At 37.5% G+C, this 27,344-nt stretch overlaps 1 protein-coding gene across 24 annotated transcripts in view; it reads left to right on the forward strand.

The window, feature by feature from the left end:
- The window catches only part of LOC129730917 (capping protein inhibiting regulator of actin dynamics), a 281,403-nt gene that overhangs the window by 162,028 nt on the left and 92,031 nt on the right, over window positions 1-27,344 (forward strand). For 17 of the 24 annotated variants that reach the window (XR_008728941.1, XM_055690529.1, XM_055690536.1 and 14 more), the window contains exon 2: window positions 22,110-22,938. The exons of 6 other annotated variants lie outside the window; for them this stretch is intronic. Coding sequence is in view for 17 of the 18 variants with exons in the window: in XM_055690529.1 (XP_055546504.1) it covers window positions 22,392-22,938 (547 nt within the window). In the remaining variant the exon portion in view is untranslated. The remainder of the gene's footprint in view (window positions 1-22,109; window positions 22,939-27,344) is intronic. One more of the 24 variants, XM_055690530.1, reaches the window with a different exon arrangement.

The raw sequence follows: 27,344 nt of genomic DNA on the forward strand, positions 1-27,344 counted from the left end.
ATTATAAATCATTGATAAATTGTAGAAATCCCTATAAAAAAGTTAAATTGAAAACAATTGATTTTTGGGGTTATCTATAGGAAACTCCACAAAAGTTCATTCAAATAGGTAAATAGAAGTATAATGTCTTCAACAATGTTGTTTGTTTTGAAATGTGCTACAACTTTACCGAATAGAGTGATTTTTTATATTCCAAAATGAGAAAAGTTAAATTCTTTTCTAACTGTTAAGTGGATTATTCACAAAATTGCATTTTCCATAACATGGAGAATAATTAATGGAACAACTTTTTCGAAGACACTACGAATTCAAAATCAACTTTTTCAGGGTCAAAATAATTCCGATTACGTTTTTCAAGCTTTGGAAAAAACAAAAATGGAATTGTTGATTGCTACGATTTTTTGCTGCAACTTGTTAATAATTTTGTTCAACATATCTTCTTAGGTTTGCCATTAAATGAACCTCTTAAAGGGCTCCCATATTATTTTGAAAGTGAGATCCATATTATAGATTTGATTTCATCAGAGTTAAATAAGACAAAACCATTCTTGATAACGTAAGTATTATTGGATTTGGTTTTCGAGGATATAAAGTTAATTCTGACTTTGACGCATTACGAGAAATTCTTGGTGCTTCTTCAACGAGCACGATATGCTTGTGCCTTGTCAAATTCATGTTATTTGCACAAAAAAAATACTACAGGCATAATATCGCCAAATATAAACGATATTCTTTCGAGTGTTGCTGAATATATTTCAAAAATTGATTTCCAGGGGAGGCTGAAAATAAAAATACGTACAGTCGCTGAGCAAACACATTGATTCTGTCAGCAGACTGTATATTTTGTAACAAAAACCCTAATTACAGTGTTTAGTCCCACGTCACCATTTCTTACAACCCTAGGGCTGTATACCTTGTAGTATTTTTACTCTGTTTCTCATTGTTGTGTCCAATTCTCAAAATTTAATAAACTATCGTGTTTCAATGTGTTTTTTTTTCTATTTTTTTGTCGTTCCTCTTCGAACTTTTCATATTTTTATTGCTGTTTTTCCTTTTCTTCGTTTTTTATATTTAACTTATTTATTTTCAATTCACCATTTCAGTTTTATTTTCAAAATATTGTAAATTTTTTTTCTTCGTTTTCTTTTCCAATTTTTCGTGTTGACAATTTATTTTTAAATTTGTTATCTTTTTCCTTCTTTTTTCGTCTTTCAATAACTTTGTTAAATTTCCTTTTCCTTCATGTCATTCCGTTTCCGTTAAACGGTTCCATTTTTACTTTTTACCAGATTCCATTTCCCTCTTTCGTTTTCCATTATTTTATTTATCCGTTTATAATCTAAATTTTTCCTATGCCTTTAAACTTAATTTCTTTATTTTTAACTATCTTGCTTCATTTTATTTTCGTTTTATTTTTCATTTTTTTTAACTCCCATTTTTTTCGTTTTATATTTTTTTTTTATAATTTCAATTCTGTTTTTGGATTTTCCTACAATTTATTTTTTTTATTGTATTTATTTCTTCTATTGAAATAATATGTTCAATATTATGCTTTTCCCCATACCACGTGTAAGTGATTTTCATGTCCGATGGAGCTGAAATTTTGCCTATTTTGATTTTTTTTAAATTATGTTATTTTTCTCATGCATCCCATTGCCACCCTACTGTACATACATCATATATTTTATGATTTTTATTACACTGCGTGCTTCCTACCACTGCGTTATGTACCTGTAAGACAACCAATTTATAAGAGTTTTCGTTCTCGTTGATATTGATCAAAATTCGGGAGTTTGAGCCCCGTTTTCTTCGACTTATTGAAATAGGTGTCACTGCTCAAGCCGTTTCCCGCCGTATTATATTTCAAAATTACCACAGCTTATTTATATTGATCGGATTAGTAGTATTCCGATAAAAATTTGAAAGAAAAAATCCCATTTGAAAGGAAAAAACCTTATTCCGTATTTATGTGCATGATGTAAAGAAAATTAGAAAGATACCAAGTAAGTTTTAATATAAAACAAAAGCAAATAATTGAAAAATAGCACACAGCCATAGCAAAGAAATCATTAAAAATCGAGAGGGCATTGACATCATAAAAATATACTAAATTCGGGATTTGATAAGAATCTTCATGTTAGCAGTCATAACAAAACGAAGAAACATAACCTTTGTTTTAACACATTTGTTGATCTAATCACGCTCACAGTGACGAATGCCGTTATTTTTTCTGTACGCAGTTTTGTCTAAACAAAGCATTTGAACCGAGTTCTCGGAATTCTTTTTTACATCTTTTCTGTTATTTTATCACTGAAACACGAGACTACGCGCAGTTTGCAGTTCACATTCGCTATCGATAAGAGCTTGTGTAATTGATTAATGACCTAGAGTGATCGCAATGGTTAAGAGAGCAAGAGTGTTCTGCTTAAATACTTTTCCTGCTCAATGAGCAGCTTTAATATGTGAAAGAGTTTTTCTCACAAATCTTTTTCTTTTTAATCTAGTTTATTTTTAAAATAGTTTCTATTTTTTGAACCTTTCATCATAACATGCCCTGAATTTATATTTATTTATTCATTTATTTTGATAAGTGGTTTTTATCTAGAATATAGAATCAACGTCGGTAGTAAAAATTTTAGCACTGTCATTTAGATTTATGTCTAATGCTGAAGTGAAAACCGCATACCGTGACTGGCGGTTTTTATTTCTTTTCAATTTCGAGTAGGTTGTTTTTTTTTTGCGGTAGAAAATCAAGTAATTGGACATTGCTCTCTGGTAAACCAACACTGGTTGGTAAAGCGAAACACGCAATAGTGCCCCCGACCCGAGTCCTTGGTCAGACACTAAAACACTGCTAAATTGATTAATGGAACAACAAGCAGCGCGTGTGATGTAGTATGAAGTCGTTCCAATCTCATTAATTTTTTAATTACTGTCGGTGTTAGTCACAGGGTCTCCTTCAACTCATGCTTCTTTGTCCGAATTCACAGTGAATCCTCTCACCTCCGTGTTGGTAATATCTGGTGGCATAAACTTAATGTATCACCACTTAGAATGATATTCATATACCTACCTAGCAACTGGTTGCTGCTATGAAAAGTTCTTACACCGGAGCTGAGGTCAAATCGTATTCTAGGTTATAAACTACCAGCGAGCGAAGCTTGCGTCCAATGGTTACCTGATGGTAATGGTTGCCTGATCAATCGGTAGCCTTCGGCAGGATGTTTCATAAGACCATCGGCGATAAAGACCACTCACTGTGCATTGCGAACACATGACACTGTTGATGGTGAAGTTTTATGTTCGTACGGTCCGTGGATTCTCGAGCGTCGAGAGAGCAGTAGTTAATGAAGGTGTGGAACAATTAAGTATGTGTCATAACATTGCGAACTTTGCACGAACTCCTATGCCATGGGACCGTCGCATGACACGAGTGAGCTTCAATACCGTCGATCAGCAATCTAAAACCAGCCACGCTGACTCCAGGCTGATGTAATTTCTGCGGAGATACCGGAGTCCGCAGTTGGTTTTTCTGCTAAATTGAATCACACAATTACGATTTCCACGAACTTGGGGTAGTGTGCCTCGTGGGTGTAGTTTCATTTCAAACAGCACAACGCAGTACGGAAGCACTTAATGATTGGTTGTGCCACGCCGTTGGATAGGACGCGCGCCGTCGTCGTCGTTGTCGCCGTGGGCATTGAATTCATTCAGCGCGTCAACGTCAGGTCAGGTTGTGATATTCCCACATAACGCCACAAGTCGCCGGCTCTGTCTCTGTCCATATTATCGGTAATGGGATTCTGTTCATCCAACGTTTAGATGGAAACACCCTTTCACACACCTCTGAATTGTCGGATGAGACGCGATGATTGCGGGAGTAATTTGACAGATTCGATACACTGACAAGTCAATGTAGTAGGGAACGCTTCATAACTAAAAACTTCGGTGGATGTTGGCAGGAGGCCGGCGGCAAAATTGTCTGCAAATTTATTGTTCGTCGAACTATGAAAATTTGATTAAAAGCATCTGAGCTAATCTGAGTTTATTTGTATTGTACCATCTTCTGTATTCTCATTTATTGCGTTTACGCTGGTCACTTAATATCAACTCTTTTCTCTTTTGAATATGATTCTTCCGTTAACTATCTTTATTTTGTTCTGTCGTTACCAAATGTTTTGTTTTCCGTTATCAATTTTATTTTTTGAAATCGTTAGTTTTTCATAACACTCCATCTACTACTTTGATATTTTTCTTATATCTTCGTTGTGTTTTCTTCAAGTTTTCTCTATTAATTATCTAACCGCTTTTTTTCCTCTTTTCTACTTCACTTGTATTTCCTAGTACACTTTTATTTATGTATTTCCAATTCAATATTAAACTGTTTTCTTCCTTAACTTTCGTCTCACTATTTGCTCTTTTTGATATAGATAATTACTTAATTTGATTGAAATTTGACAAAACATTGCTTGTCTATAATAACCTCTATGTTGTCAATATTTTTTTAGATCCGTTTTTTGTTTTTTTAATAATTTTTTTAATTCTAGCTTACTATTTTTTTGTCATTTTATTTATTTAATTAATGAATAATGAATGATTTTAAAATTTTCATTTGCCCGTACCTTATTTTGTTTGAAACTATTGTACAATTTATTTGCTTCACTTTGTGTCTTATTCTTGTGTTCAATTCCCAAATTTTATTTCTTAACATCTAATTTTCAATATGCATTTTTCTTCGTCGGTTCATGTTTGGCGTTGCACACAAATTACGTAACGTATGATGGGCGGAAAGGGGGAGGGGGAGGGTTGAGTCTGCATTACTTGTTATTACATAGAAGGAATACGTAACTGTGGTATTTGCTCGAAAGTGAAAGTTTGGAGGGGGCAGGTTTTTCAGCGTAACGTAATTTAGGGAGGAGAGTCATTGAACGTTACGTATAGTTGTATAGGTGGGAGGGGGTCTGAAATCTAAACATTAGCATTACGTACGTTGTGTACGACGCCTTTGAAGCTTTCATGTTTTCATCTCTGTTCTTCTTGTTAATTCTTATTTTGCGTTTAACTTATTTATCTCTTATTTCAGTTTCATTTTGGGAATATTCTATGATTGTGTTTTTTGTTTTCTTATTGTCTTATTGTTTTCTTATCTCTAAAACAGCAGAAATAACAGCATGATTTTTTCCTGCATGACCAATGAAAAGCTATTACAGTGTTCAGTCAGAATGGACCAAGTGTTTATTTTCAAGTAGACTGCCTTCGGTCAGCTATTGATAAAAGCGAACGAACGGAAGAATTTTCAAGCGTTTTTCCGGATTTCATTGTATCAGAGAACTCTTTCACTCACCCCCCATCGGAACCTATAAAGTTTCACGCACTGCCGTGGTTTTGAACGTGTTTTTGGACCGTTTGTTGCTGTCACTAACATAACCTGATATCATGCCTTATAGTGTGCAGACAAAGTGAACCATGTGTTAAGCAGAAAAAAGTTGAAATTGTCGGAATTTACAGCATCGGTTTGAAGTCAACATAAATGAATTTCAACACTATCAGGCAACATATCGGAATGCTTCTTTACCCGTTAGTCAATAAAATATACTTTACCAGTAAATGAGGAAAATGTACATGGTCCACTCTGATTGAACACGTCAATGAGAAACGTTAGTCATTTGTGTGGGTGACACAACATTCCACAATTTCAGAAAGAAGTTCAAGTTACAGTAGTAATACTGACCTAAAACTTGATAATTTTACCAATGAATTATATCCTCAGGAGGTTGAAATAAGTGGTAAGTGTATGTTTGTTACTATTTTATGCAAGCCATTGATTAGAGAGCTTCGTAGCCGCAAGGTTACAGAGTCCGCTTTGATGAGCGAGTGGTCGTGGGTTCGAATCTTACTAGAATCAGGCCATTTGGTTGTCAAAGGACTTTAACATGGGTTCATTCTCAGGCTCTCTACTACATACCCTTCTTCCTTCAAGCTGAATTCTATAGTACCCTTGCCGACTTTCATCCTAACAAAAAAGTCCCTCTTATAACAAAACTGTTCTGAGTAATGTATAATTGTTCTCTTCAGGGAATTGTAGTTATGACGCGGTCTTGGCTGGAGGAACGAGGTTTCGATACGACTCCGTCCTCTTGACAAAAATATAAGTCCTACTTATAATAAACCTGACCAGAGGTGAAGCATTGAGTGCCTCAGGGAATTGTGATTGTGACGCGGTGTTGTTAGGAGGAACGAGGTTCGATAAGACTCCTTCCTCTTGACAAAATAAGTCCTTCTTATAATAGAACTGATTTTCAGAAATATTTACCCTCTACAGGGAATTATATGGCGATATTGGCACGAGGAACGAGGTTTCGATAAGACTCCTTCCTCTTGACATAATAAGTCCCTCTTAGAATAAACCTGGCAAGAGAGGAACGTTAGGTGTAGCCTCAGTTCAGGGAATTGTAATTTGGCGATATTGGTAGGATAGAAAAGAGGCTCGGTATAGTAGAGCAATAAGCTTGAAATGTAAGGGTAAACTCTCACACACAAGCACGGATATAAATAAAAAAAAGCGTATCATTCACTTCAATAGTGATACTGCCAATAATATGAAGTGCGGAGTACAGGAAACACCTGGGCAATATCACAATAGATCAAAATGTCTCTGGTCGCAGTGATAAGTCCACACAGAGAAAAAAAGCCATAGATTTGTTGAAACAAACACAGTTCAAAGTTTATTCAAACTATTTTTAATAATTGTTGATTTCGCAGAAGCTAACCATGTAGATTAAAAAGTTTTTGGCTGTTCGGCGATCAATGGACTAAAATTATTTGTTCAATTGTTCAGTCATAATGGACCAAGCCATTAATGATTCTTCTTTGATTGAATCAGAGTGGACCAAGTACATTTAATCAGTTACAAACCTATCCTTTTTAAGCTCACGGCACTCCTTTTTTCAATTGTCATATTGCATGATACAGTTAGAGAGTTACTCCAACTTATAACATCAAAACTGCGCTCAAATATTGAAAACTTCAAAATTCCTAGAGCAACAAACTTCATACTCGTTTTTCTCGAAATGATCAAAATGTCACTTGGTCCGGTCTGACTTAACACCGACCATTTGTTTCACATGGAACTTATTTGGGTTCATATTTCATTTCTTTTTTCACTTCACTTTGTTACCTTAATTTAAAATTTATTTTCTTCGTTGTTTATTTTATGAATTGTTTTCTTTTCATTCTCTTTTTTTTCAAATTTCAATTTGTTTTTTTTTTTTTCATTCTGATATATCTCTACCATTTTATTTTCTTTGTTCATAATATTTTTGTTTAAGTTCTAGAGTAGATTTTTCATTTCAGTTATTCTTTTTATTTTGTCTTGTCGATTTGCATATTTTTGTTTTAGTCTAATGATTCTTTCTTGTTTGTTCTCTTTTTATTGGTTTTCTTATCTTGTTCGATGTTCCTTTCCGATTTCCTTCATTTGTTGTTCAAGTTTACACTTCTTTTCATTTATTATGCATATTTTTTTCGCTTCAATATTGCTTCTTGCTCCTTTGCCAACTTTGGTTATTGGTTTTCTGGTTTTTACTTTTGTTTGTCATTATTAATTGATCAATTTATATTTTTAATGTTTGTATCTTTTGTATCGTCATCACTTACTGCTGTTAATCTTTTAAATTGGGTTTTTGTTGCTTTTCTTTCATTAACTTTTCAAGTTTTCTTTATGTTTTTGATTTAGCATGTTCGGTCTATTTTTCATAATTTCTCCTCTCTTTTGAATTTCTCTTTCTATTATTTATCTATTTTTATTTCAGGTTTCTCCATTCGCTTTTTGATGTTATTGTGGTTCCCGTCTTCGTTATTTTGTTTTATTTACTTTTTACAATTATTGGTTCCGCACAAATTTTTTTTTCACAAAATATGTTCTATTTTTTTACGGTTCTCTTTGTTTATTTTCGCTATGAATTGGTCAGTCAAACATTTGATTTGAATGTTTTCAACCTTCCTTCTAGCTTTTTTCTTGGTTGTTTTTAAAAATCAGCTCTGAAGTACAAATTAAAATATCTAGACGGTTAAATTTGATTAAATCACAAATGAATGGAAGGATTTTAAACTTGCTCTATAACTAAAGCTGCAAAAACTACGAAAATTCACGAATGATCGTGAATATTAACAAATTACATAGGAGGAATGTTTTTTACATGGGAGGAATAATTTTTGGCTCCCACCATGCAGGCCTCTGTTTGAAAACGAAAGAACCAGAAGATCATCACCGTTTCTTATTCCTCTTTTAATGGCTCCATGGTGAAGCGACCAGTTTTATAATCGGCAATAGTGAAAAACCTTAAAAATTGTTTCGGCCTTTTGCTGTCGGAACATTTAGTTTTGTTTTTTTTTCTGCTTATCAAACTAGTTTTACGCTGTGATTATCTTAAAACTTCTTGATATAGGACGTTCCATTGGTTTGCACTCCACTCGTAGGGAATCCAACGAATGTTCTGCTGCTTTCAATTCTGGTTTTGCGTGTTAGTCACGCCAGATTCAGTCGCTTATTATTGTTATTTACGTTGACGATGAAGGCGATGGCGGTTGGGGTGTGGTGTGATGATGATTATTGTTGTTATATAAGTGGGCTGTTGCCGGCTGCGAACGGCCGTGTTTCCATAATTACATTTATAACCAGAGTAGCTCAGATTCTCTCGTCACTCAGGTATTTTTCGTTGCAACCACACGATTAGCACGAATCACGATAGAATAACAGCCTAAGATATCGTTTGAGCTTGTTTCTAAGAATCTAGACCAATTCGATAGTATTAGTTATTTAGTTCTAGTTATCATTCATTCCCAAAAGGCAGGACGAGAACAATATGGCAGCGTGCTGGTGGCAACAACCCAAATTTTTGGTGACTTTTATTAATGATTCCTACACACTGCATACCTGTATACCGTAATGCGAGAAAATGAGTTCAACGGTCAGCTGGTTGAAGTCAAACGGAGTAGCCAACTAGACGAGAGCCGATCAATTGGGGCCAACGTTTTTGCTCCGGCAGACTAGTGGACGCCATGACTAATGTAGCTTTGACCGCACTGAAGAGAAGAAAAAAAACGTAAAACCAAAAAGCATTGCGAAGAACAACGTTAACCTCTTGGTGGCTAACGGCCTTCGGGTACCAATTGGGGTTAACTGGTGCAATGGAGTGTGATGATGGTTTCCGTTTTTTGCCTCCCGGCAACCAATTGTACCTCTAAGTGAACTTTACCCATGAAAATTGAAACTGCATTAGTCTTCGGCTTCGGGTGCCATTTAAATAAGTTGCTACTATATAGTGGAAACTGTTGCTTAATATGATCCATCCGTTCAAAAGTACTCCGACTTGGAGTGCTATTACGAACCTGAACGGTGTAATTTGTGATTACATAGCCCCAGCAGCGATCTTGCAGCCAGACTGTTGTTGTCATATGCAGCCGGGGAAAAACTTTCGCTGTAGTATCATAAAGTGAAGTGAGTAAACTCTTTTTTTATTGAGTAATAAAAATATACCGTGACATTAACGCCTAACTTTGGGCCCCCAGTAGTTACAGTAATGGTAGGATAAGTTAGCTTTATTGTTTCTTGCAGTGGCTAACCGGTCGCCATGCTGTAACATACAAACTGCCATGGAAGTGTTGATAGGAAAAGAAATTATCATAAAATTATGAGCGAAAGGATGTGGCAGTCGCGTGAAGGAGCGTACGCATCGATTTTATGGAACTTCTATCAGTTTTTGCTTTACATGTTGAGTGGTGTGCTATTTATTCATTTGGTTAACCATCGTATTTCAAACATATTTACTGTTTTTTCAAGATAAATATTTTAAAATGACAAATGTTGTTTATATTTATTTCTTTTTCTACAATAGCATGGCGACCATTGATTACTTTCAATTCCAATAGTTTTACTCCAAACTCGACACTTAACGCTGACACACGTTCTGGGTTTTCCTCATACAAAAATTACCATTTTTGAACCTACCACCTAAGATCTAAGATGCTAACTCAGATGATCAACTCGTAAAATCTGTTGTTTTGTTTGTAAACCGATTCCAATTAAGATCATCACCTAAACAAACGTTCCGACAAAACAAAACACTGTCATAATGGCAGACAACGTCGTTCGGACAACATTTAGCAACACGCAAACCCAAAGTGGAGCACAGATAATTATCAGCTCTTCTAAAATTACTCACTATAAATCTTGACAAGACAATGGACGATTAGTCGAGATAAAATTAAAGAAAAAAAAACAATTTGAACTGCGTTGCCAATAACACAGCTGAAGCCGTTTTTCGCGCGAGTTACCGTTCCGTGTCGCGGCGTGCCGGTTGAAATGGTTTGCTAGTCACCTGAAATTTGATAGTTAATTACAGCCCCGATCCAGTTGGCCAGTCAAAAAGTCAGTTGATCTATGAAGTCCTGCTCAAACCGGTTTCTGGGGTGCCGACGGGCAAATGACACCTGTCCAGTAGTGGCCTTGACTTTGGGGCAGCAATCTGCTCCGAGCAACCAAGACACACCCTGGTTGCGTCCGGTCATTATTGCATCGATCTAGCAAATGCAAACCATTCGACAATTGTCATCATATTAAGTTGCTAAATTGATTGATTTTTCAACCGAAGGGATATTGATTTCTGTGACAAGTCACAATGCGCTCGGTTAGCCTTCGGTTGCCATTGCAATCACATTTATTGGAATGATACCGTCGTATTGACCTATAGATCTAATCTGCCTTGACCAACTGATTGAAATTGATATTCGAATCGAGACAATGTCGACGTTACTATTGTTTGTTGGTGTTCATGCCGGTGGGAATCCAGATACCGTAACAATTCTTTGACGGTCGCCAATGGTTGTTTCAACACGCAAAGGAAGTTGGCGTAAATTTCGGTTAGATTTGTAACGTATGAAACGGATATGTTTCAGACATAAAGCCACTTTTAACGAGCGTATAACCAAAATGTTGTCGATATTTCGTCAAAAAACACTCAATTTGCCAAATTACATTCTGTTATCGAGTTCTATTCTTAAAAGTATTTTCTTGAGCATAAATTCGTTACTATCAAAACCGCAAATATTTTTGACGGTCTGTCTGCTTTTTGTTAGAAAAGCATTATTCCATTAACTGGACAAACAGATCAAATATCCTGTTGTGCTGTCTCCCTAGAGTGGAATTTAATTTGTTCCGTAATCGAATCGAGGCATTCAGGACTGGGGAACTTAAAAGGGAGTGTGACGCATACATCTTTGTCGTAGAGTCATTTGTTATGTAACGTTGTTGCTTGTATTTTTTTCGAACTAAATTTCTATTTTTAACAACGGCTTTTACCCGTTAACACACAAGTTCATTGAACAGACAGTATGTGCAGTAGGGAAAGCGGAAAATAAGCGAACTGAAATATGATACAGATTTGGAAAAATATACCGCATCCCGATGGGACTTGAACCCGCAATCTTCCTATCTCCGGCATGGTGTTTTGACCAATTAAACTACGGGGGACGGTGGAACTGTTCCACAATCTATATCGTACCACATTCCACTGCCGACTTATTCTATTGCTCATCCCTAACTACACTGCTGCTCTATTTTATTGAAAAAGCAAAATCAAGTTTGTGTACAAAAACTCAGATTTTTTTTTGAAAGTTTTCCACTTTATTTAAAACAACCTCATTCTTCTATGTTTTCTGTCAATCGATTGTTCTAAATTACTCGTATTTCATTTAGACGCACATAAAAAATTGGTTTTATGTGAGAAATGGGTAGTTTCTGTACTAAGACTTGTCGTTTCTCCTCAAAGAATCATTAGCGTATAAGAGAATATTTTTTACTGCGGAAACAAGTGCTCTCACATTGGTGAGCAAATCGATGACTTGCTTGAAGAGAGCAACAAATCGTGTGTATGGTAGAGTCTGAAATATCTCTCCTGAGAGATAATAAACTGAGGTAAGCTTTCTTATACGAAGCAGTTGAGACGCGAGCGAGAAGCAAAACCTTTCTCCTCCTTTTTGCTTGAGAACGAGACATATGCTACGCTTCTCAAGTCTTCTGCACACACGCTTTCGCGATAATCTTCATTCTTCATACACCCGCCTTCATACACCTGCTGCTGCTACACCGGTACGCATAAACTTTTTTGTCTTGCTACTCAGCGAGTGTAAAAGGGTACGCGAGTTCCTGCTTGCGAGTAGGAGTACTTGATTAAAATTGCTCGACCAGGAGTGGTTGGAAAAATCTGCGCGAAAACGAAAATGCATTCTTCATCTACCCGGTTTTGCTTCGTGCACCGACAGCCGAAAGTGAGCGAGGAATATTAAAGTATCGCATACTGGAACGTGTAGGGTATCAGATTGTTTTGGTAAGTTTTTTACAGCAGTCTAATGCAAAACCAGCCGAAGAAAACCGCTACCGATGTAGTCCGATACCCTATTTAAAATTTTTTTGTCCCTCTGCAATCATTGCAATGCATCTTGAAGCAATTGTCTTCGGCTGGTTGTGCTCGCGAGTGTGTGAGAGTGTATACCCTACACGCGAGCCGAAGAGTAGGCGCGAGTGTGTGCATATGAACTCGGGAGCGAATGCGAGCAAGAAAGACAGTGAAAAGAACAAGAAATAGCTTGAGTAGAGAATACTCTAGTGTATGATATCGGTAGCAACGAGAACCTCACTTGAGGTGTTGCATGCCTTATATGAGCGAGACTAACAACACTGTACAAAAGAACGTTCGCACAATAACTATACAACAGAGCTCACTGAAGAGCCAAAAAAAGGACAACCGTTTTTATCGGCCATTTTTTGAGTTGGTTAAAACCTTGCACAGATGGTTCCATGGGCAGAAGATGCTATTGATTTCTTTTAATCACGACTCGCTTTTGAGAAGTTGAGTTATTTTAGAGCCAAAACGGTTTATTTGATTGTTTGAAAAAAAGTTTTAACTGTGCATTTTTTTAATTATTATCTACTTTAATGCCGATATTACAGTGATTTTGGTTTTACTGTTTTTTCTTTTTTCTGGAAAATTTGACATTTCCGTTCCTCATTTCTCCATAATCAGACAGCCATCAACGTATTCTGCGCGTGTTGCTCATATAGCCCCGCGGGTTTGACAAAAAAGATACTCATTGTTCGTCTTTGCAATAAGTCTACTTCGCGCGCAGCAATGTCCGACTTAGTCACTTACCACGGTGACACAACCTTTCCTTTCCGTCTCAGTCGTGGAGATGCAGAGGTAAACTCGGTCTCCGACAACAATGACTGTTAAACCTCCTTCCTCACCCTAACAATCGTAAAAACGTGGCCGGCGCCGTTATCGATCCACACAAAGCCAAAAATTTTACCATCTTTGAGGCGGGGGCTTAGCGTAGTTGGTAACGTCTCCGCCAACCACGCTCGTCGCCTGGGTTCGAATCTCAACGCCGACATAGGTTTGTCGATGGTTGTGGGGTAGCGTGATCCATTCACAACCAATCCAACTGGTCCAGATTTAATCCTAGCTGTCACCGAGAGTTTTTCTGAGGCGAATATCTCTGGGATCACGCCTTTCATCGCATGAGGAAGTAAAGCCGTTGACACCGGTCCGTTAATCAACGGATCTTAAGTTAGGGCCCTGGGTGAAGTCGTCTCCCCGGGCGTCGGTGATTGGCACAACAATAGAATGAGAATTGGGTCCTAAAGCTATACCAGTTTTTATTTATCATTCAAAATAGCCGCATTCTCTGAGCAAAACGTGATTTTTGAAAAATGTTTATCGTTTTTCTTTGATTTTTAAATGAAGAGTAAAAAAACTGCTCGAAAGGTCTCAGTTGACGTTTCGTCCATGTACGCTATAAGAGAGAACTGTCATTTGAGGCATTTCGAGCAGTTTTTTATTCTTCATTTAAAAATCGAAGGAAAATGATAAACATTTTTAAAAAATCACGTTTTGCTCAAAAAAATTGTACTCTTTTAGCTGATAAAAATCAGAAAACCGTTTAAAATTTTAGGACTCAATTAGGAACAAAGTATATCTTTGCAACACACAACTTTGTAGAAGCCAGAAAAAGATCACTTTTACAGAGACCAATTTATTGCCTTAAAATGTGCTCAAAATCGTGTTTTTCGTTCATTTGCTCGTCGAATATCAATTTTGTTGTTATACTATCCGAAGTTATTAGAATATGAGAAGTCTCAAAGAATGACAACAAGTTTTAGTTCGGAACTCAGCTGTTAGCGGCGCTGTAAAACGTAACTTTTGAGTTTTGCTCTTTAGAGAAATTATGCCTTCAGGAAAGTTGTAGATAATGCTATTTCAAAAACTTAGCCAAGGACACTGTTCATCTAACTCTTCTTGTTTTGGAGATCTAAAGTTTTATATTAGACAAGTTCTTAAAATTCTATTTTTTTTTCAAACATCTAAAAACCTATAGTATTAAGAAGGCAATAATGTTCGATATATGTTTTTATATAAGCCAAACACACAACTTCGTAGAGACACAAAAAAGATAGCTTCTACATAGCTCAAGTTGTTACCAAAAAATATGAAAAAAATGTTTCATTTTGAATTGCATATCAGGCAATGAAGATACTGGAAGGGACAAACAATTCAATCAATTTCGTAGAGTGATTATGAAAGTAATCCATCCTATACAGGTTCCGTCTGCTAGGTTTTGCTTAAATGAGATCTGGGGATGTACAAAACATGATATTTTTAAAATATTTTTTAGCAATAACTTAAATTTAAAAAATTTAAATGATATTGCACATAATTTTCAAAGTAAAATCGCAGTCTTCGTCAGAAACAACTAATATTTAGCTGAGAAAACAATTTACGTGACGTGAAATTTTCAGTTGTTTTTACTGTGTAGAGCAATCATCAAACAACGTAGGACAGTTTCAATATTTTTTTCAATTTTGTACCGATCCCATTCTCAACTAGCCTTGAGAATATTTCTCATCTCACGTGATCGTAGGAGACCTTAAATTATTAGAGTAGTGAAGTATTTGTTGTATATTTAATTCGTACCTGTCTTTTTTTTCTCGATAAACCTAACGGGTTTCTCATTTGAATACTAGATCTCTCGGTTGGCAACTATTTCTTTGATTGATCTCAGTTATGAGTTTATTGCGCATGTTTTAGAGAATGTGCTTTTGCACATTTTCTACGCTTGGCTTCAAATGGTTTTTGTTCGCTAGTGATTGATACATGGGGAACTAACGAGCCTCATTCACCTGCCTAGAAGCAAAATTGATTCATATATGCCGGAAAGGATTTTATTGTGGTTGGAGATTTGGTGTAAAATACATACACATGTGATAATTTCCTATAGAAGCTAAAGTAATTTCAAAATTTTATCGAATCTACTCAAGAAAACTTTTGCTTTCTCAACATTTGCCTTATAAAATAACAAGTTTTGAAGTGTCCTCCCCCAAAACAGTTATTGAAATTTTAATTTTCGCATTTTTTTATGTGCCGATATCATAGAGTAATCATCAGTGAATTCTACAATTTCTACTGCCTTTAGCCCCATTAGAAACACCTTTAAAGTGCTTGATATACTCACATTAAGTTGCACGGTTTTCCCATAAAACTTTATTGAATTTTAAACGAGTTTTATGACTGGAGTTTTACCACTGCCTGTAGAAAAATAAAATTGCAAAATACGCCACTGATTTGTAAGTAAACTCTCATAGGATATTGATTCATGTGGGGCTCTAGTCGAATTCCCTTGGTCACTAGCCTATTCGATGTCAAAATGTTTACTACTTTTCATGGCTCTTTGGAGCCTTTCATAACAGCGCAGACAGCAAAGGCACAGAAAGCCTTCAGCAGTAGTTGATCTTTCCACTGCAACGAAACTGACCTCCTGTTTGTCTGCCTGTGCGATCGATCGGTTTCGGCAGATTAGATGTCAACAAATGTAGTTTTGTTTTGCGGTAGATTCGGCCGGTAACTCTGGCAATCAGTAACACTTAATTGCATGTAGGAAGTTTGTATTAGCAAGCATTTTCAGTGTTTTATGTCGAAACAAATGGTGGTGGTAAACAGTAGTTTAGGTCGTGATCTCAGCACTTCAATGCCTTCTCAGCGATGCCGGTGGTATAATATTTTAACATTGCTGATTGGCAATCAAGGAATGTCAGGGAATTCATTTCTCGAACAGGGAAATCATGGAAACTGAAAAACAATCAGGGAAATTTTTTTAATCGAGACGCGATTCTTTTTTAAACGGCTCTTTAGTGGATTTTTTCAGCGTAAAAGGCTAGTACGGTACCTATACCGTTTGGTTTTATATCCGATCGAACACTTTTTTCTGAGATTGATGTAAATTCAAAATTTTAACTCGTTCTATATTCCTTTTGATATTTTGGAAAGAGCGTTTTCTGTAGCCGACGAGTAGACGCCAACTACCAACATTTGCACTGTAAAGGTGATTTTTTCCTTTGTCCCACACAACTGTAAAAATTGGCGGGATGACGCCAACTAGCATGGAATGCATCCCAGTATGATAAAGGAAGAATTTAGAGCAAAAAAAATATTTTTTGATCTTTTCTGGTAGAAAATCTCTATTATTCCTGCAGTCTAAATTGTAATTGATACAAAATATCTATATCCCCTGGCAAATCCAAATCAACCGGTATAAAATACCAAAAAAATCACCCAGAATCGCCCAGTCACAGTTTTGGCAAATCTCTCGTGACCTACATCGGATTTGGGGGCAGACGAAAATCCGTTCCATTGTTCGTCTACATGTTTAAAGATAAAGTGCCGACTGCGCGGGGCCATAAGGAAACGGAAAACGATGCGGGCGTGAAATTGCGCACATTTATTACTCCAAATCAAAGCGGCGGTATACAGGTTAGAAATCCACTTACTATTGGGTCCCAGGTAGCGAACGAACAAAACTGTTGGAAGTGAAATAAAAAAAATAAAGAAAAACGTTGGAGAAAGTAATAGACTAGCGCGCGCAGCTTCCGTCGATATATCAATCAAAGTTTGCAACGGTTGGGTGTGACCCGTAGTAACTGCGGTAGTAGATGAACAATGTGCTCTGCAAACTACTTTTCGTGATTTAACAAAAATCAAAAGAGGCTCTTTTAAATAAAATCAAACTCAAGATAATGTGACTGCGCTTGGGGAGAGCGCTTGGCAGGGCGTATTTAATGAATGATTTATCACCGCTCACATCTTTTGCCCATTCGAGACAGTTCTACGTTGCCAGGGCCCACTGTGCACGAATCAGCAACCATGCTACTCCTATCATATTTGGCTTTGTTCGCGATCAACGGCGGGAAACTGTAGCAGATCTTCGTGTGCTGCTGCTTTGGCCGGGGAAAAATCCCAATCTTCGGTATGCGGGTCGACCCAACACGTGAAGTTATTATTTATTGCAGCCATGCTTGCTAACTGATTCCAAATTGTTTTCCCCGAGCTAGGCTATGCTTCTAGCAAAGGAAAAAAAAAAACAAACATCGCTCGGAGGTTCAACGGGCAGCCAAGAGACTGCTTTCGATATGGCCTTTGACCAGTTGTTGTATAAAATGCAGAAAATTGTAACAAATTTTACTGTTTGTGTTCGGTCTGTATGCGAATGTTATTATTACCTGCCACTGTTATTATTATTATTATTGCTATTATTACTACCTCGTGCAATGTTTGCTCGCCAGTAAGGTAGCAGCTAACTTTTTTTCCACAGGACTATTACTTCACCGTGTCCTTCCGAACTGGTTCATTTGGTCCAGCAGCCGACAGTTGAACCGTACTGCGGAAAATTGTGTGAGTGGGCAAATGAATCGGCACGACCTGTCAGACTTCCCCGAAACACTGCTTTTACAGCGGAAGGTGCAATAGCGATGAAATTGATGGTTGCCCTGTTTGAGGATTTATTGCTCAACCGGGTGGTCTATGATTGAATAAAATGAATTCATTTCGAGAAAATGAAAACGATCGAACGCCGGCGATCGACCGAACGGTGAAAGTATTCGACACTTATTTGGGATTGTTACGGTAAGCAAGAGAGTTCGTACCGGCCTCTGGCGTTCTAAATAAAGTGAAATGGTTGTTTTGTAACCTTGTTATGAAAATGGCAACTTCCATGGCAACAATTGAAACATAATTCTTTAATTTTTTTCAAACTGAGCTTTTTGGGATTTTTTACCCACAGTGCATCAAAAACATGGCACAAAACGATCGCAACGCTGATCAACATTTCACAAAACATAACCTCCAAACTCTGACGTATTTTTGTCGCGTAATGAACTGAAAACAAAACTCTCCTTTAGGTGCTGCCCTATTGTTTGCCACAATGGTCGCGAAATTATCAATTTCGGAGTATTCAGTTTACGATAGACCCTGTCATTGTTAAGATTAAGCAACTTGATTTAGATTGCTTTGGTTAACAGAATCACGATCGTTACCCCGATTTGAAACTAAGGTCAATTTTTCTCGTGAAAATTGCACATTCGATGTTGTTCGTAAACTCTATTTAATAAAAAAACAACCTGTTGTGTGGCGGCGGATCGACATCACATGACGCAAAATCAATTGGCTTATCAACTTCAATTTTTCGTCCATAATTCGCAATTAGATATACAGTGCGACGACAACGAGAGGAGGAGGAGGATGTTTCGGTGGACGTGGACGGCGGAGGGTACAGCCAGCAGCAAGCAGGAAGCTGTCGAGCGAAACTTCTACTATTGATCGTCTCGTCCAGTGCAAACTACTTTCATTTAAACCACTCTGCACGTCATTGCTCTCTTATGGTGATCATGCTGATGATGATTGCTGGATGCTAAACTTTGATCGATTATTTCGTGTTCGGGTATAAACAAATGAGCAGCGATCGGAGTACACAAATGTTGGTGATTTCTCTCCGTTTCGGCTAGATGTTGATTGTGTGCAAGCACACACTACGAGAAACGCACGCTCAGGGCAGCAGCGAATAATCGAATTGGAGAAGCTGCGAAAAAAAAACGAACCAACAAAAAAAGCATTGCAGTCGGTAATCACGTGAATTGAGAGTAGAGCGTTTTACGTGTGCGTTTATCGGTGCCGGTTAATGGTGGTCTTCTTCTGCCTCCAGCGCTCCGTGGAATGACCTCGAATGTTGCGAGGGTTGTAGTTTCGGGAAGCCGTATATGTTTAATGAATTACCCACGTATGATCGCTTTGCTTTTTGATACAAAACAAGAACTGTACGAATTGATTATGAAAACTCTAACTTGTTTCATGTTGTGCGGTTGCCAGAGCTACCAGAAACATTGATATTTCGTAATATCGATATACTGTATTCCGTTCTTATGTGGTCCCCGTGGTTCTGTGGTTAGCGATGTCGGTCGGCTAGCTCTCTCACACGGTTGTGATATCGGGTTCGATTCCCGATCGAGTCGAGGATCTTTTCGAGCTGGAAATTTTCTCGACTCAGCACTGGGGCACGGTGTATCGTTGTACTTATCCTATCTTATCCACATGCAAAATGTGCCAAAAACAATATCGATAACGAATTCTCTCAACTAATCTAGTTGATCGAGACCGCTATTAGCCCCAAGGCTAAGCGTGCGATATTGTATTCCGTTCTTATATATGCTGATTTTTAAATTTCTGTTTGCAATATCACTATTGAAAGTAAGTGACATGTTTATATTATTATTCGTGCTTCTGTATAGGGAAGAAACTGCGTAGCCGCAATGTTATAGAGTCCGCTTTGAAGGACTTAAGTATGTGTTCATTCTCAGGCTCCCCCAATAACCTCAATTACCAAATCCCTCTTATAACAAAACTGGCCAGATGGACGCACACGAAACTTCTCCAAGAAATTATAGCTGGCGACATTTAGCGGGAGGAACGAGGTTTGATATAGTTGAGCAGTAAGTGTTGAAGGAAGGGTGAAATCATATTACACACAATCACGGATAAATAATTAGCATGTCACTGACTTTCTACGATATCTCGCAATAGATAAACGTTTCTGGTCACAGTAAGTAGGTTCTTACAGTAAAGAAATGCTGTATTCCGTACTTCTATTGGCAATATCACCATTAAAAGAAAGTGACATGCTTATTTTATTATGCGTGCTTGTGTGCTTTTACACTTTTTTGCGCTTACTACTCTGCCTAATTGACCAAGCTTCGTTCCTCCTGCCAATTTTATCGTTGATAATAATTCCATGCAGAGGTTTAAACTTAATCTTTCTCTAGCTAGCACAATACAAAACAACAAAAATTGCTTTTAAAACATGCCATTTTGAAAAACAATTCTTGAGCATCGATAAAATTATCACTATTTACATAAACATAGGTCGTTCGCAAAATTTCTATGCGAAATGTGAAAAAAACTTGCTATTATCAAAAATTCTAATTATTGGACGCAGCAGTCTGATTCCGCAACAGAAAAAAATGAGTAGAGATATGATTTAGCGAGAAGTGAATACATTAATGCCTTTTCATGTTGTTCTTGGTGGTAAAAATAGAATGAAATTTCCAGTTTAGTGAAGCGAGCAATGAATATAGTTTTACGAAAAATGAACGAGAACAAAAAATGTGATTCAGGCTCGGAAAAATTTTCCTCATCCAGTCGGGACTCGAACCCGCAATCTCCGATATCTCCGGCATGATGTTTTTGCCAATTAAACTACTGGGAAGTCAGTTTCCCTGAAGACCAATATCGAATCACCTTCTCGTCTCGTTCCTAGCACTTTTTGATCAACCGCACACACCACCTTTTGAAAGTTTTTTTTTGTAACTGAGACACTGTCTCACACACACTGTATAACGACTTACTGTATCTGCGACTTGCGAGTAGTCGAAGTCTAAGTCACACCTTCTGTTCTATTTCATTTTTCGCATCCTCGTACCCGCTTTGCTAAAGTTGAATAGTTATAGCACTCCATAGGCCATAACTGGTTCATGCAAAAACTGGTACATTTTCTAGGTATTCTTAAATTTTTACAATTTTTCGTATATATTTTTTGATGAAAATTTGAGTAGTTTCAGTTATGCAGTTTTTGTGAGAACGGAGGCATAAAAAATGCCAATCTTCTTTTCGAATTGATAACGAAGAAAGACCCCACCTAGGTTTGACCCTTTACTCGAAATTACTATCGCTTTGCTAGGCTGGTTAGCACTGACTCGGTGGCAAACTAAAGCTGATTCTCGGAAGCCGATAGCCACACCTGAGTTCGAATTCAATTCGGCTTGCTGCCGCCGCGCACCGGATTAGCCAATTTACAGGAACAAAAAAAAAACTGGGAAATGAAAATAAAAAGCATCTTCCACATTTCTCTGCCCGTATCGGATCTTACTTTCTCGTTATTTCTACCGTTTGCCCGCGCTCCGCTTTGCGTTTTACCAGTTCACACCATCCGCGTTTTGGCATAAGATTGCGGGATTTCGGCCGGGGCCTCGAAATTTTCCACTTCTGTGCTAATCTGGCCATTTGTGTGGCAATGGTTTCAGTGCCAGTGCGAGCTTCATCGCTGAAGGCTCGTGCTCGTGCAAAACTCCTCCGAAATATCAATCGGACGAAAACATTCGTAGTGCCCTCCCCTCGTTTGGTGTTATGCTCGTTTCATTTTGTGTCGTTTCGTTTCGTGGTCCTCTCATAGGAAGTGAAAGAGGTGTCCTTGCCAAGTGCGCTGGTTATACCCGTCACCGACGTCATCGCAAACTATGTAATAAGTGATTGAAATCTTCGTTCGAGCCGGACGAGCAGGGCGTTCGCGTCGCGACGTCGTCGTCGCACACGCTCGTCACAATTATCGGCGATCAATTATCCGCACGGCGGTTGGCGTTCCGCGTGTTACGTGCGACATACGCCAGACCAGTGTATCCTGCGCGAGTTGCACTCATCGGGCGATCGACCGACCACAGCACAGTTGACCATACCACAGTCTACAGTACCTCTCGCCACCGTCGGTTACACAGTTGGACGATTTTCGCGACTGAGTACGGTTCGGTTTGATTTTCTATGTACGAAGCACGGGATTGCTGAACCAGAACAGACCTATTGGATATCACTTTTACGCGAAGTTTCTCAGTCACAAAACTTACCAGTTGTCTGCTACACCTTGTTTCGCTAAATCAAATCTACTAACAAGTGAATTTTCAGTGTTATTTCAACAGAATAGAAAACGGTACAGCAAAAATGATCAAGCGATAAGTATGTGCAATCTTAAAAGAAAAAAAGTAAATCTTCTCTGCAATCGTCTGTGATAAAAGTGCAAAACAGGTGAAAAAGAAGATTTCAAGAAATCGTTATAAATAAGTGTACGTATGTGTGTTTACATAAGTGTATGAATGTCCAGTGTGGCACTGACAAGTTCGGATTGGTACTGCAACGAGCGTTCTGCAGCGAAAAAGTGCTCTTCCCCAATTATTTTTGGCTGACGCTATGATATCAGTGAAACGTTGCGCAGCCACCAATATTAGTGCCAGTCATCATCATCACCAGCATCACGCGCATCACCATAATCAGCCGCACAGCCAAGGCAATCCGAACTCGTCAACGACGGTCCAAATTCGAAGCAGCAGTGCAGGCCGTGCTGCCAGCAATAACAGTGCTGGCAGTGGAAGCTCCAACAATAACCGGCTGATCCGAAGTCGGAACAGTTATCAGCACATCGGTGGTAGTGGTGTTGCCTACACGAACGGCGGTTACTCTTCCGGCGGATTGTCCGGGGGAGGACCGACCAACGGATTTTCGTCGCTTCTGACTAACGGTAGTAGTGGAAGTTTGTATCACAGCACCAGCAATAATAGTGTGCTGGGCTCGAAGAGCCGAAACATTGGTGGTGACATCTACGAGTTTGACAGTTTGTTCCTGGTGCCAAAATGTGCGCTCACCTACGATAAGGCGATGAGCCTGCGGAAGGATCTGGCGGCGTACGATTTCAACATTCGCATTCTCGAGGATACTCCCAAGGGGAACGTTTGGATATGTAAGTTTATTGAATTGCTGTTGTTTTGTCATTTGTTTTACCGGTTTTCAGAATTTATATTAAATCGATTAAATTTCAATGAAATATTTATGAACCATTATGAGAAATACCATATAATTTTTTCAGTTTTTTAAACCCAAGATATCTTTCAGTACAATAACTCAAAGAAGACTCATGTTTAAGAAAACGTTTACAATAACAACTGTTTCAAAAGTTATACTAATTCATTTTAATCTGTTTGGTGCTAATTAATCTAATTGGAACTAATGTTTTTTACGCATGAGAAATCCTACGTGAGACACAATTCGATTGCATCCATGCATTGCACACTTTCGAAAAAATGTTGTTATCAAAAAATGCCTTGCACGATTTCACCACTTTCTTTCTAAAAATAATTACCTCAATCCTACTGAATTATAGTAAAAGATTGAGTTGATATGTGGGTTCCAAATAACCAGTACGAATCAAATTCACTGGGTCTTAGAACCCGCAGTTTAATTGATATTCTCGAAAGTTTTTCAAAAAACAAATCTAGATAGCTAAAGGGTCTTTTAGTAAATGAACAGTAGAAATGGTTTCGTTGTTTAGTATTCAAAAGAAAGCGCAGAATTTCACAAAATCTAGAAAAATTGTACTCCAACGAATAATGCTGAAATCGAAATATTATTGAGATCTGCTTTAAAATACCAGAAACTTTAATTATTAGAAGGTGTCCAAAACATACTCATAACAATCTTCGATCCTTCGTTAGAAATTTGCCCAAGTTATTTTTTAGACGGACTTCGGTAAAATCACTATGAATCTTTATAAACATTTTTTAAGTATTTATTGAAGCTTTTTAGAGGTTTGACTGAAGCCCGCCCAAAGGTAGCACTGGGCACTAGAAGGTTAATTGAATAATTTGATCGAATGACACGACTTATTTGCACGAGAAAATTACAACACCTCTTGTAAGCTTCACTCTTCACATATTCATAGCCTTGATAAATATTAATTTTTTTCTTCGGGGATGATTTCACTATTTACTTAATACAAACAATTTCCAATCGTAGATCATCTCGGTGTTTTTCAGTCAGGGGCCATCCACATACCACGTGGACAGTTTTTTAACGATTTTAACCCCCCCCCCCTCCCTCCAATGGACAACTGCCAATATAAATTCTAAAATTTTTGTATGAACCGTGGACATCACTCTAACTGCTCGTAACTGACAACAAATATTCTATTTCGTTTTACCTAACGGGAGCAAATAATTCATGCACTTTAAACACTAGAAATTAATGATTTATAACTAGAAACTCATAGAGCTTGTTAATACACTTAGAAAAAAAATTAATAAAAATAAACGTTTTTTGTCCATTTTATCAAAAAAAAAATCACAATTTCAAACATCCTTCCAAAATGAAAAAAATGAAGAAAAAAAATTAGTACTAGATCACACATTTCATACAAAAATATTCTCACGAACAATAGCGATAACACTATTTCAAAAAACCAACACGATTCGGAGTTATTAATTTCGTCCACCTGGACCACTATGCACTGTTCGCACTATCTACTGTGCAAATAATTTAAACTGTTTCGTACTCACATAGCAACAGGCAGACTATAACACTATTATAGCAGGGAACAAATTTGTATACAAAGCCGCATCTTACATACCTACAGAAATGACATCACTAGAATCAATTTGCTTTGAAACACGCAAAACTAATGGCGCCAAGATTCCATGTATATTTCGACCAATTGCGAGAGTTATTTGGAATTAATCCTGAACTTTTTATGGAAACATTTATAATAATTTCAGAAAACCAAAAAAAAAAAAATTGAAAAAATATAATCTCTTTGAATTGAATTGAAGAAACAGGACAGGTTTAGTTTCATTTTTATTATTTTTCAACTAGCTGACCCGGCCAACTTCGTTCCGCTCTTTTTTCTCTTTATTCAAACAATTTCAAACATTGGGGGCAAGCATGGGAATTTAGGATTGATTCCACATACTTCCAAAGATTGACCTTGCGATATGTTTATAGCCTGCAAATGCATGACGAATCTGATATTGGTTACTTTCAAATTGAAAACGTTCGTTTGAAATGATTGGTTTTATTGGAATAAGAAAATCCACGCCTTGGATCGTGCTTAAAGTATTGTTACTTGTAAAACACTGGTTTAGGATTCATAGGAACACACTAGAAATTCATCCTTGAAACGAGCTGCCACACTCACGGCTGCCACATTTCACGGTCAAGAAATAAAATCTTCTGAAAATCTAATTAAATGATACTCACCGTTCCTTTGGTAAAACAAAAATAACATTATCAACGTGACGCTTGCTGTCATTATCATAATAAATCACTAAAATTGCTTTCGTGGCAGCATTTTTCTTATCCATCACTAGTCGCGTAATGCTACTGTAAAGTACACAAACCGAGTTTACAACATAACAGTTTACATAATGAAACTCAGAATAATAAATTTTCAGAAAATTTAAAACAGTGAATATCAAACGACACGCTTTCACAGCGCCTGACGTACGACTTGGCTTTCATTTTTGTACGAATACTGAAAAAACGGAGAAAGAGAGCAAAATATTTCCCTTGTAATGGTAAAAAAGGACCGAAATTTTTCGGCACTGATTCAGGATCCTGATTTCCACGAATTTGTTTTGATAGATTCAAATCGGCGATATCTTTTCACCGGCAAGATTGCGGGTGCACTCAATTATGATTCACATGATACTGAAAGCTATTCGGAAACACGTTCGAAGTTAAGTATTTGTGCCGTGTCAAAAAATCAAATATAAGATATGATATTTCGTTGATATTCTATTAAGCTTAGAAATACTGCGGGAATAAAATCAATCAAAAAAAATCTCGACAAGCACCTCTCCATTGCCAATCGTAAACAATTGTTCATCAGTTTAAAATAATTTTAAATATTGTGATCATTTCAAACCAACTGTAGACTTATGAAAATGTCATCAAAATATTATTGAATCCGCAGTACTAGCTGACTATTTTCCTTACATAATTTGCAATCATCTTTTAAGAGACTATACTCTCTACTGAGTAAATGAATGAAGTGTGACGGATGGGAGAGTAATACAAAATAAACTGTTAGACACGTCGAGTAATCAATGCTGCGTGTAATCGGAAACGCATCTGACAGGAGATTAGAAGTTATGGGTTTGAGTCTCACCTGCTGTTCTATATTTTTCTACTATCCTATTTGCAGCTAATTTTTTTTTTCGTTAATCATACCTGCATTTACTGCCTTAGTAAAAAAAATTGACAAATAGCATGACTTGTCTTAATTTTAATGAAATTCCGAAATTCGCGTAAAAAAACGCGTTAATTCCGAAATCCGCGTGAAAATAGCCGCATAAAAATAAACCGCGTAAAAAGCGTCTTTAGTGTATTATCGTTTTGAAAATAACTTTTGAAGTAATTTTAGAATGAATTGAGAATTGTATGAAAACAATTTAAACGATTCAACATTCGTTAAATATTTTTTTTTTTTTTCTTCACATAACATTTATTTGACACGGCACAAATACAATTTAATGTTTAACGGCGCCAATTATATCTGATGACTTAAAAACTAAAGCAAATTTTTTATCCTCGCTGCCGACTACGAGCTGAAATTAAGTCTAACTTAAAACTAGCATGGGATTTCCAATCAGTGTTTTGTTGTTCAATGGTCGTCTGATAATCGTCGAATGGCATGTATGGATTCGTTCTGCTGAGCCACGATGTCGTGAGTTGGGACAGAGGCTCGTAGTCCTTGGGTCCTGGTTCTGTTGTGCGGGGTCTGGTTGCTGGTTTTGTGCTTAAGGTTCAAACGTGTTCTTGTCGTTTTGTTGGGTGTAGACGGAGGGGAACGGGACTAGACTGGGGCGTGGATGGATTTCAGGAAAACGTATATAAGGGACATGTAGGATAGGTCACGGCTCGCCAAGACATCACGAACAGGAACAGCCGGCTGTCTACCCTCGGCCTGCAGGGAAGCTATTAATTTAGACCTGGCGTCACGGTGTACAGGGCATGACCAAACCACATGCTCTATGTCGTGATAACCTTCACCACAGGCACAGATACCACTTTCCCCGAGCCCAACACGACGGAGGAGCGCGTCAAATCTATAGTGATTGGACATAAGCCGGGACATCACGCAAATGAAATCCCGACCTACATCCAACCCCTTGAACCACGGGTTCGTCGATACTTTGGGGATTATGGAATGTAACCACCTTCCCAATTCCCCTCTGGTCCAAGCATTTTGCCAACTGATGATCGTATTCTGACGTACAAGTGCGAAAAATTCATTAAAGGCAATTGGTCTTTCATAAATATCACCGTTTGTTGCGCCCACCTTAGCCAAAGAGTCCGCTTTCTCATTACCCGGTA

The sequence above is a fragment of the Wyeomyia smithii genome, chromosome 3 (genome assembly GCF_029784165.1).
Source record: "Wyeomyia smithii strain HCP4-BCI-WySm-NY-G18 chromosome 3, ASM2978416v1, whole genome shotgun sequence".
NCBI classification, from domain to species: Eukaryota; Metazoa; Arthropoda; class Insecta; order Diptera; family Culicidae; genus Wyeomyia; species Wyeomyia smithii.